At 47.7% G+C, this 10,813-nt stretch overlaps 1 protein-coding gene across 3 annotated transcripts in view; it reads right to left on the minus strand.

Moving 5' to 3' along the window:
• hectd1 (HECT domain containing 1) overlaps nt 1-10,813 on the minus strand; it is a 40,379-nt gene that overhangs the window by 8,654 nt on the left and 20,912 nt on the right. The window contains exons 14-26 of one of the 3 annotated variants that reach the window (XM_076107346.1): nt 10,589-10,811; nt 9,701-10,176; nt 8,712-8,858; nt 8,538-8,632; nt 8,024-8,129; nt 7,803-7,937; nt 7,575-7,714; nt 7,104-7,316; nt 6,635-6,745; nt 6,375-6,541; nt 4,503-4,679; nt 1,296-2,102; nt 110-331 (exon numbers count right to left, since the gene is read on the minus strand). In XM_076107346.1, the coding sequence (XP_075963461.1) occupies nt 110-331; nt 1,296-2,102; nt 4,503-4,679; nt 6,375-6,541; nt 6,635-6,745; nt 7,104-7,316; nt 7,575-7,714; nt 7,803-7,937; nt 8,024-8,129; nt 8,538-8,632; nt 8,712-8,858; nt 9,701-10,176; nt 10,589-10,811 (3,019 nt within the window). Of the gene's footprint in view, nt 1-109; nt 332-1,295; nt 2,253-4,502; nt 4,680-6,374; nt 6,542-6,634; nt 6,746-7,103; nt 7,317-7,574; nt 7,715-7,802; nt 7,938-8,023; nt 8,130-8,537; nt 8,633-8,711; nt 8,859-9,700; nt 10,177-10,588; nt 10,812-10,813 lie in introns of all 3 variants that reach the window. The other 2 variants (XM_076107345.1, XM_076107347.1) reach the window with 2 other exon arrangements.

A 10,813-nucleotide genomic window follows, 5' to 3' on the forward strand; every position in this document is an offset into this window, starting at 1 on the left:
TGTGTCTGTGTGCGTCTGTCTCCGTGCGTCTCTGTGCGTGTGTGTGTGTCTCCGTGTGTGCGTGTCTGTCTCCGTGTGTGCGTGTCTGTCTCCGTGTGTGTGTGTGTACCATAGAGAGAGAACTCAGCTTCCTGTCCCGTGTCGCTCTCGCTGGACGTGGACGTCAGGCTGGTCGTCAGGGTGTTGCTTAGCAACTGTCCCACTGACAGACCGGTGGTTGCCGTGGCAACGTTATTGCTGCTGGTTACTATGGAGGTTGACATGGTAACGGTGGAGGTGGTGCCGGTGCTGGTGAGGTTAGGAAAGCTCTGAGCCCCCATGAGAGGAGACGCTGCAAACAGACAAGATGGAGGTTAGGGGACAGCAGCAGGTGAGGCTCGTTAGGCTCAGCTGACTAGTTACAGGGTAGTATTAGTGTAGTAATATTACAGTACTCACTGACAGTTACAGGGTAGTATTAGTGTAGTAATATTACAGTACTCACTGACAGTTACAGGGTAGTATTAGTGTAGTAATATTACAGTACTCACTGACAGTTACAGTGTAGTATTAGTGTAGCAATATTACAGTACTCACTGACAGATACAGGGTAGTATTAGTGTAGTAATATTACAGTACTCACTGACAGTTACAGGGTAGTATTAGTGTAGCAATATTACAGTACTCACTGACAGATACAGGGTAGTATTAGTGTAGTAATATTACAGTACTCACTGACAGTTACAGGGTAATATTAGTGTAGCAATATTACAGTACTCACTGACAGATACAGTGTAGTATTAGTGTAGCAATATTACAGTACTCACTGACAGATACAGGGTAGTATTAGTGTAGTAATATTACAGTACTCACTGACAGTTACAGGGTAGTATTAGTGTAGCAATATTACAGTACTCACTGACAGATACAGGGTAATATTAGTGTAGCAATATTACAGTACTCTGACAGATACAGGGTAGTATTAGTGTAGTAATATTACAGTACTCACTGACAGATACAGGGTAGTATTAGTGTAGTAATATTACAGTACTCACTGACAGATACAGTGTATTAGTGTAGTAATATTACAGTACTCACTGACAGATACAGGGTAGTATTAGTGTAGTAATATTACAGTACTCACTGACAGATACAGTGTATTAGTGTAGTAATATTGCAGTACTCACTGACAGTTACAGTGTATTAGTGTAGTAATATTACAGTACTCACTGACAGATACAGTGTATTAGTGTAGTAATATTGCAGTACTCACTGACAGTTACAGTGTATTAGTGTAGTAATATTACAGTACTCACTAGCAGTACTCATGACGTTCCTGCCCAGCGTGTTGGTGTTGTTGTCGCTGCTGCTGCGGCTCAGGTTCATGTTGTTGGTGGCGTTGGTGCGCGACATGTTGGGTGCGCGGCGGACGAAGGACTCCATGAGGCTGGCCTCCCGAGACGACAGGTTGGGCACGCTGGCGCTGGAGCTCATGGGGGCGCCGGCGGCCAGCAGCGAGCTGACGGACAGCCGGGCATTAGCCGCCGAACAGAGGGGCCTCTGGGAAGGCGCGTCCTTGCCGGACGACTCCGACACGGAGCTGACGTCGGGCGAGCTCACGCTCACCAGCCCCATGGAGATCGCCGTGGCCGGGTCGGCGGAGTCCTTGTTTCTGGCTTCGTCGCCCTGGGCGGACGTGTCGGCGGTGAGCGTGCCGGACGCCGAGCCGGACCCACCCTCCACCGCGGAGGACAGCATGACGATGGGTTCGACCCCAGTTAGTCCTCCCAAACCGGATCCTTGGTCCAGCAGCAGCCCCTCGGCCCTCCTCTCCAGACGCAGACCTCCGGCGCCCGGCAGCCCCGCGGATGAGCTCAGGCTGATGTCGGAGGAGGAGGCCACGCTACACACGGAGCTGCTGCTGCCCTTCCTGCTGGAGGAGCTGGCCCCGCCCAGCGACGTGGCCCCGCCCTTGTCGGGACAGTTATTTTTCACCAGGCTGCTCCACGACTGCTGCTGCGAGGACGACGACGTGGTGGAGGAGGACGAGGAGGAGGTGGTGGTCGTAGTGCCGCCGCTGGCCGCCGGCGTTGCGGAGGGTCCCACCGTGGAGGAGGCGGGGCCTGAAACAGTGGATGAGACAGGTTTGGGTGACGGCGCTGTGGCAGCCGACTCAGGGTCGTACCCTGGAGCAAGCTTGAGGTCAAACTTCCCTTCAGCGCCCATACGGTAAGAGTTAGAGCCGCCGGCATCCCAGGTTACATCAATCCAGCCTGGATGGACAGAGAGATAGGAGGGAGACGGACGGATGGATGTCAGAGACCCGGCAGAGAGAGAGAGACAGACAGAGAGAGAGACAGAGTGGTAGAGGGAGGTAGACAGACAGCAGAGAAGTAGCTTACAGTCAGAGCAGCTCCACACTGGACCACAGGAGGCTCTCAAGTCACAGTGAAACCAGGACCCGGCTTTATAATGTGGCAAATATATTAAAGCATTCTTCTGTATCATGTCCTTGATTTTTAAAGATGTTTTAGCTTTGTGTAAAGCACATTAAAGGACGTGCTTTCATTACTGTAAGTATAAAAAACAACCAATACTAAAGCCGAGCACTAAACCTCAACACCAAGTTCTGAAAACTATCAGGCTCCAAAGAGTCGATAAATAGTAAATATTCATGTTTGTAATCATTGATTTAATATCAAAAACCACAATATCACTGATTCCCAACCCTAGTAAAGAGAATTTCACATTTATTTATTCTTTGAATACTTTTGATGAAGTATTCAACCTGAGGATTTTTTATTTTATTGCTGTAATTAAAATATAATTACGCTGCATGTTTGTACATATTGAAAATAATTTTAGAAACACGTAACTTAGCTCACAAAAGACATGAAGTGTAAACCTGTGACTTTAAAGGTGCAGCAATTTCGAACACTATAATATTGAATTATAATTATTAATTTATAAATAGATAATTTAATTCCATTGTTCTGACGGCCCATTATTTCACCAATAGTTTGAAAACAAACACCATTGTTCTGAAGATACAAACTGTCCCTGTAACAAACAGAAGCGCATGGCTCATTAGTATGCAGCATGGTTCATTAGTATGCAGCATGGTTCATTAGTATGCAGCATGGTTCATTAGTATGCAGCATGGCTCATTAGTATGCAGCATGGCTCATCAGTTTCTCCCTACTATGATGAAGGCATGACCCGCCCTCCTCTGCCTCCGATTGGCTTACCCGGATATACATTATATACCAACATGCCTTCATCACAGCAGGGAGAAACTAATGAGCCATGCCGCATACTAATGAGCCATGCCGCATACTAATGAGCCATGCCGCATACTAATGAGCCATGCGCTTCTGTTTGTGACAGGGACAGTTTGTATTTTGTATTTTTTGGTTTGTTTTCAGGACAAACGTCTAGGTCTAGGTTTTTAAAACATTTCAGAACAAACAAAACATTATTCAGCAGAAGACATTTTTTTTGTTTGTCTTTAAGCACCTTAAATAAGATATTTTTTATAATAAAATACATGAAATGAACATATTAGCTAATTGTATTGTACTCATTGATTATTGATAACTTGATATTTATCTGTAAATCTTCAGAGCAGTTGTTTCTTCAGAGTGACAAAGAACGGGTGTGCATCATCTACATTAATATTAATATAATGTTCACATATTAACATTTTAAAACTCCACTGGAGGAGCTTTAAGGTCCAGGTGGAGCGATGAGAGAGAAAAATATGAACACAAGTCACAGAAAAATGACAATCAAAAGCAAAAAGTAGAAAAATATTTCTGGCAAACTGCAAAAAAGCATCAAAGCCACAAAAGAAAGAAATTGAACCGAAGAAACAACAACAATCCTGGTTTGATTTAAAAAAGATTAATCAACAAGAGCTGCTGGTTCAGCTCACCGACAGAAACATCCGATCTGAGTGAAAACACAGAAACACCAACGAGGAGGAAGAGGAGGAGGAGAGGAGGGAGGGAGGAAGAGGAGGGAGGGGAGAAGGAGGAAGGAGGGAGGAAGGTGTTCGTTATTGTACTAGCACAAATCAGAACTTTTATTTAGACCTGATTTAACGACGACTGTCCAGGAGACCTGTTGGAGCATTTAGACGTACGTACGTGTGTGTGTGTGTGCGTGTGTGTGTGTGTGTGAGAGGGAGAAGAGGGTTACTGCAGAATGGTCCTTCTGTCCTACAGGAACCTGCTGAGGACACGGATCACACAGTTAAAGCATGCGGGAAGATATCTGAACCAGCAGCTCGTTACAACTCAAACTCTTGAGTTGTATCTACTTAAATGTATTAGATTTGTGTTGTTTTGAAAGTCATCTCAAAGACAAATAATGTAAACAAATAAACTTGCTGGAACAAATATATCTTCCCACATCGAGCCTCTGAAACCGGAAGCTGGACTCCAGTTAACAACAAAAAAAGACAATAAAAAGTTATAAAACGTTAAATAAACAGGTTGATCTGGTTGGTCGGTGAGTCTTACCGTTGTGAGCCTCTCCGGTGACGGTGCCCTCTCCGGACGGGTTGCCGTCCTGGTCGCGCCACTTCCAGTCGATGCCTCGGACGACCCGCGCCCCCGGAACGATGTACTTCATCACCTGGGAGCGGAACAGACGCCGCTGACGACGAAGGTTAGCCTCCGCCTCCTTCACGGCTTTACCTGAGGGGGGAGGAGCCAGAGAGAGACGAAGGTTACAGAGGGATTATACAAACCGTTCATTTTTAGATGCTTTAGAAGCTGGAGGTGTTTAAAAATCTACATTTGAGTAAATATTTAGCAGCCAAATCAAATAGTTTATAGGATGTTCAACCTTTTGTTTAATTATAATGCATTTGATACTTCACTTGTTTCTTTACAGGGTTTGTATGAAGGTAGTAAAATAGTTTATGAATATGAGATACGAGTTTATAGATGATTATAATCCCTCCTCTCTATAGTGGTTAGTTTATGGTGTTTTTTAAAAGCTCAGTGGAGGCTCTATGAACAAAGCTTTAGGTTATTTAGTGTGAATTCAGTCGCTGCCTTTACATCTAAAGCTAGAGCCAACCTTAATTTTAATTTTTTATTTTTAATTTATTATACTATATTGATCCCTTTAAGGGGGAAATTTGTCTCTGCATTTGACCCATCCCTGTATATAGGGAGCAGTGGGCTGCCAATGACAGGCACCCGGGGAGTGTTCAGTGTATTGCTCAGGTACACTACGACACGTGACACGTCCCAGTCGAGGATCGAACCGTTGACCTTCCGGTTCCCAGACAACCCTCTTAACCCCAGTGAGCCACGGTCGCCCCCAAACTTAACTTCAGTGTCACGCATAAAGTGGGAACTTTGAATGCTGTATTTCAGCTTTTACTGTTTTTAAAATACACCTTGATGTTGTGATAGCTGCTTCAGAAGGACCGAACTCTACACAATCAAGAATCTACCACCACGTTCCTGATCCAGGTATCAGGAGTCTACCATCACGTCCCTGATCCCGCTATCAAGAGTCTACCATCACGTCCCTGATCCCGGTATCAAGAGTCTACCATCACGTCCCTGATCCCGGTATCAAGAGTCTACCATCACGTCCCTGATCCCGGTATCAAGAGTCTACCATCACGTCCCTGATCCCGGTATCAAGAGTCTACCATCACGTCCCTGATCCCGGTATCAAGAGTCTACCATCACGTCCCTGATCCCGGTATCAAGAGTCTACCACAACGTCCCTGATCCCGCTATCAAGAGTCTACCATCACGTCCCTGATCCCGGTATCAAGAGTCTACCATCACGTCCCTGATCCCGGTATCAAGAGTCTACCATCACGTCCCTGATCCCGGTATCAAGAGTCTACCATCACGTCCCTGATCCCGGTATCAAGAGTCTACCACAACGTCCCTGATCCCGCTATCAAGAGTCTACCATCACGTCCCTGATCCCGGTATCAAGAGTCTACCATCACGTCCCTGATCCCGGTATCAAGAGTCTACCATCACGTCCCTGATCCCGGTATCAAGAGTCTACCACAACGTCCCTGATCCCGGTATCAAGAGTCTACCATCACGTCCCTGATCCCGGTATCAAGAGTCTACCATCACGTCCCTGATCCCGGTATCAAGAGTCTACCATCACGTCCCTGATCCCGGTATCAAGAGTCTACCATCACGTCCCTGATCCCGGTATCAAGAGTCTACCATCACGTCCCTGATCCCGGTATCAAGAGTCTACCACAACGTCCCTGATCCCGGTATCAGGAGTCTACCACAACGTCCCTGATCCCGGTATCAAGAGTCTACCATCATAGTCCCTGATCCCGGTATCAAGAGTCTACCACCACATCCCTGATCCTGGACTACATGGGGGGGTCTTACCCAGCTGGTCCTCACAGACAGCGGTGATGGTGCCGTACAGCTCCAGGCCGGACAGAGACAGGTAGTGGGTCTGACCACTGGCGTTCTTCCCCATCTGTTTGATCCGGATGTGTCTCCAGCCCTGCTTCTCCTCTTTGGACGGGTCCAGAGGCCATGTGGCCGTCGACCTGAGACAGACAATAAATAATTTTGTCCAGATTGTATTGATCACTACAGCTGATTAACTGATCACTTTATTGGGACACAGAGGAACGTCGTACCCCGGTTCGTTGAGGCTGCAGTCGTCTACGTGGGTGTAGAGAGTCGTCCAATTCTGACCGTCCTTCGACACCTGAAACACCCAGTTCCTCAACGCAGAGCGGCCATAACCCCTGCAGGAGAGGGGGGGGAGAAGAGGAGGAGATGTAAAAAAAAGTGATCCTAATGAAATGTACTTGTTTCCTGCATGTATTAGGCTGAACTGAAAGTGCGTTTGGTTTATTACCTGGCGTGTCTCAGGGTGTGCGTTCGGTTTATTACCTGGCGTGTCTCAGGGTGTGCGTTCGGTTTATTACCTGGCGTGTCTCAGGGTGTGCGTTCGGTTCATTACCTGGCGTGTCTCAGGGTGTGCGTTCGGTTCATTACCTGGCGTGTCTCAGGGTGTGCGTTCGGTTTATTACCTGGCGTGTCTCAGGGTGTGCGTTCGGTTCATTACCTGGCGTGTCTCAGGGTGTGCGTTCGGTTTATTACCTGGCGTGTCTCAGGGTGTACGCTGAGGGAATGACCCAGAGGCCGAGGTCGACAGCGAACCAGGCGTTCTTGTCGTCGTTGGTGTGGCAGTTGAGGGCGGAGCTATCCCGACTCAGGATGTCCTCCAGACGCCCGTAGGGGAGGTTGCGGCCCTCTGATGATGTCACCACCACGAGGCCATAGGCAGCGGGGTTCACCCACTCATAGGCCGTCCTGAACAGAAAAGAAACGAGGCGTGATTAGATTTAACGTTTTGATTAACTTCCACCCTTAAAAACCAATAACTCAACAGTTTAAAGTCTTCATTTAACATCTTTAATAATAAACTGAATGGAGGAAATGTGAAATCCTAAAACATGGGACATTTACCAGGTTAGATTTGTTTGGAAATGTACAAAAATAACGTCAAACCAAACTGAATTCTGCCTTGCTCATTACCAACGATAAAGATTGACAGCTTGATGTTCTTACTTGGCGTTGGTTCCGACCCAGTAGATGATTCCGTTCTCGTCAAAGTCGTGTTGGTGTCTGAAGGTGAAGGTCTGTCCTTCCCTCAGCTTCCTCACGAAGACGAAGGACGAACGCTCAAAGTCGTACCACTGCTTCGCCACCTGGAGGATGAAGAAGAGGAGTAAAATGAGTGTTTTGATCTCTAACTAAAGTGTTAAACATCAGAGTTGTGTTTCGGGTTGTCCTCACCATCTTCAGCAGGTACTGCTCCAGAGACTCCACGGTAGCGAGCGGCTCCATCTTCAACATGCGACCCGTCCGGTCGATCAGGGCCGTCTCACCGGGCGCTCGCTCCAGACGGAACCGCAACCTCCTCGTCAAGATCTGACGAGCACAAACACCGTTAAAGTCAAGAGGTTTCTGCCTCAAAGAAGAAGGTAAACCAGGATCCAGACCACACGGTGGCTCACCTGCAGGTTGTATGAGGATCCTGGAGTGTCGTACAGGTGCAGAGGTAGACGTTCTATCGACTCCAGGACCGCTATCAGTTTACGGATTAAGGCAACAGCTGGTCGGCTGCAGACACACACAAACACAGTTCAACTTGTTTTTGTCTTTTTTATGATTGATGTTATTCTGCACTAAAGACATGTTCTAGTTCAGAGGGTCATGTTGCCTTATTAGACTGATTCAGTCTTTGGTTGACTTCCAGTTAATCTGGTTCCACCTTTTACAGCTGGACAGTTAACATCCTTCATTTATTACTGTCATTTATTCTGGTATCGGAGGGCAGAAGTGTTGGAGTGAAAAGTCGTCACAGAGAGCAGTGAGGCGAGATAATGATTTAGATTTGGAGGTAATGATGAAGGAACTCATGGTGTTTGTATGCAGGAAAGGAGACAGAAACAGTGGTGTAAAAGAAGAAGAAGAAGCTCGAGTTAGTTATTAAACTCTTTACAGTCGGCTGGTGTTTGGTGCCGTTACCTTTCATCGTCTTCATTCTCGCTGAAAGCCGCCTTAAAGACATTGATCCTCTCCATCAAAGGCTTACAATCATGTTTCAGGTCCAGGTCAACGCTCTGCACACAGACGGACAACAGAGATTAACACCCGACGTCTTTAAGGACAACGTTCTAATGTTTAAAGAACACTACTCACATTATTGAGGACGGTGAACAGAGCCTGGACCAGCCCGCTGCTGCACATCTCATATGGTGAAATGGTGTTTTCATCCTTCAGCACTACGATCAGGTTCTCCAGAGCCGTCTTCATCAGGTCCCTCCACGTGTTCTCCCCTTCAATGCACTGAGAACACAGAACGGAGACCGTTGAAAGCGATGAGTAAGACGCCCACGTTCACTTCCTGTTTGGGTCTCATCAGTCACAACATGTCCTCTGATTGGTCAGCCTTGATTACCGATCGACTACCAGGTTAATTCAACATGGATAACAGATTACAGACGTTACGGACCTTGTTGTCTTTACTAGCAGCTGTTGTGCAGTTCAATTCTACTTCCAGTTTACACCGGTACCAGCGTGGTCATGTGATGTTTGTTTTCAGGAATGTTAGTATGGACGTAGTCATCGTGACATCACTCATTGGTTTGTGGACGTTTTGAAGCCTTGAGTTCGGCAATTTCACCATCGCCATCTTGAATTATGGCTGTCGCCATGTTGTTTTTTTTATATCTCCAGTGAACAGGAAGTGACCATATCTGGACTGAGGAGGAGTAACGTAGAGACGCCGTATACGTCTCTGGTAGAGACCTGTCAATCACTGTGTAGCCCCGCCCTAAAGCATCCCCTGCTTTATGGTCTGTTTGACTCTAAATGGACCATAATTTACTAAATGAACAATCTTTTCCTGAACTTAAGTAGTTTTTGTTGTTTAAAGCTCACCGAGTTGTTTAGACTCATGTAACGAGTAACAGAGCTCCTGGATCTTAATAATGTACTAAATGAGCATCATGCCGTATTGAAGAAGACTTGAAACTAGAGATTGAGACCATAAACTCATGTTTACAATGTTTACTGAGGTAATAAATCAAGAGAGAAGTAGAGTCATTTTCTCATAGACTTCTATACAACCAGAGGAGTCGCCCCCTGGTGGTCAGTAGAGGGAATGCAGCTTTAAGGTGCTGGTGTACCTGTCTGTTGGTGTGCAGCTCCCAGGCCGACTCCAGCTGCGTGGAGATGTTCCTCAGCGTGACCACCACCCCTCGGGGCATGCTCTCCACGGCCTTGAAGTGGTCGTCGTACAGCTCCCTCGCCACGCTCTTCACCTTCTGCTTGGTCTTCTCCAGCTTGGACTTCAGCTTCCGGCCCCTCTTCCCCGTCCAGCCCGTCACAAACTCAGAGCCCAGCGAGGTCTCGGCGGTGAACGAGTGTTTGGTTCCTCGGTTGGACTCGAACACAAAGCCCGGCAGGTCCTCCTTCAGGATGGTGGCCTGCTGCCCGTCTGAGTTGTGGATAGCGATCTCGCCGTCCTTCAGGCAGGTCAGAGACCAGTTACCCACCGTCAGCTTACTGGGACCAACGCTGGACAGGATGGGCTGACTGGACGTCACTGGTTTCACCTGACTCCTCGCACGCTGGAGCTTCTCCAGGAACTCACTGCGAGACTCTGCAGGGAGGACAGAGGACGAGGAGGAGAGGAGGGAAAGAGAAGAGACACCAGAGGAAAAGAGAGGAGGGAAGGGGGAGGAGAGGGAGCGAGAGAAGAGGGGAGAGAAAAGAGAGGAGAGGGGGAGGAGGAGAGTAGAGAAGAGAAGACAGGAGGAGGAGTAGAAGAGAGGAGGAAAAGAAAAGAGGATAAGAGAGGAGGGGAGAGAGAGGAATTAGGAGAGGATAGAAGGAGGAGAAAAGGACGAGAAGAGAGGAGGAGGACAGGAGGAGAGGAGAGGAGAGGGATGAGGAAATGATGGGGAGGAGAGTTAAGAGGAAGGAGGAGAAATGGAAGAGGAGAAGACATCAGTTGAAGCAACAAAGACCCCAGAGAGCAGTAAGTGAGACCTGATCCATTGTGCCCCCTTTACCGGAGCTGTCCGACCCTCCCTCTGGACTTCCACTGGAGTACATGGTGGCCAGTTTCCCGTCCAGGATGAACCTGAACCAGCCGTTGGATCCGTTGGAGAGCTCCAGAGCGGCAGCATCGGACCAGATGTAGAGGCAGTCCCTCCCTCTGATGATGGACCAGTCCTTCCAGTGGTACGGCTTACCCTGCTGGATCTCCCTCGCGTCCTCCTGCGCCTCCTCCTCCT

The sequence above is a fragment of the Anarhichas minor genome, unplaced genomic scaffold (assembly GCF_050575085.1).
Source record: "Anarhichas minor isolate MPS153535 unplaced genomic scaffold, ASM5057508v1 ptg000038l, whole genome shotgun sequence".
NCBI classification, from domain to species: Eukaryota; Metazoa; Chordata; class Actinopteri; order Perciformes; family Anarhichadidae; genus Anarhichas; species Anarhichas minor.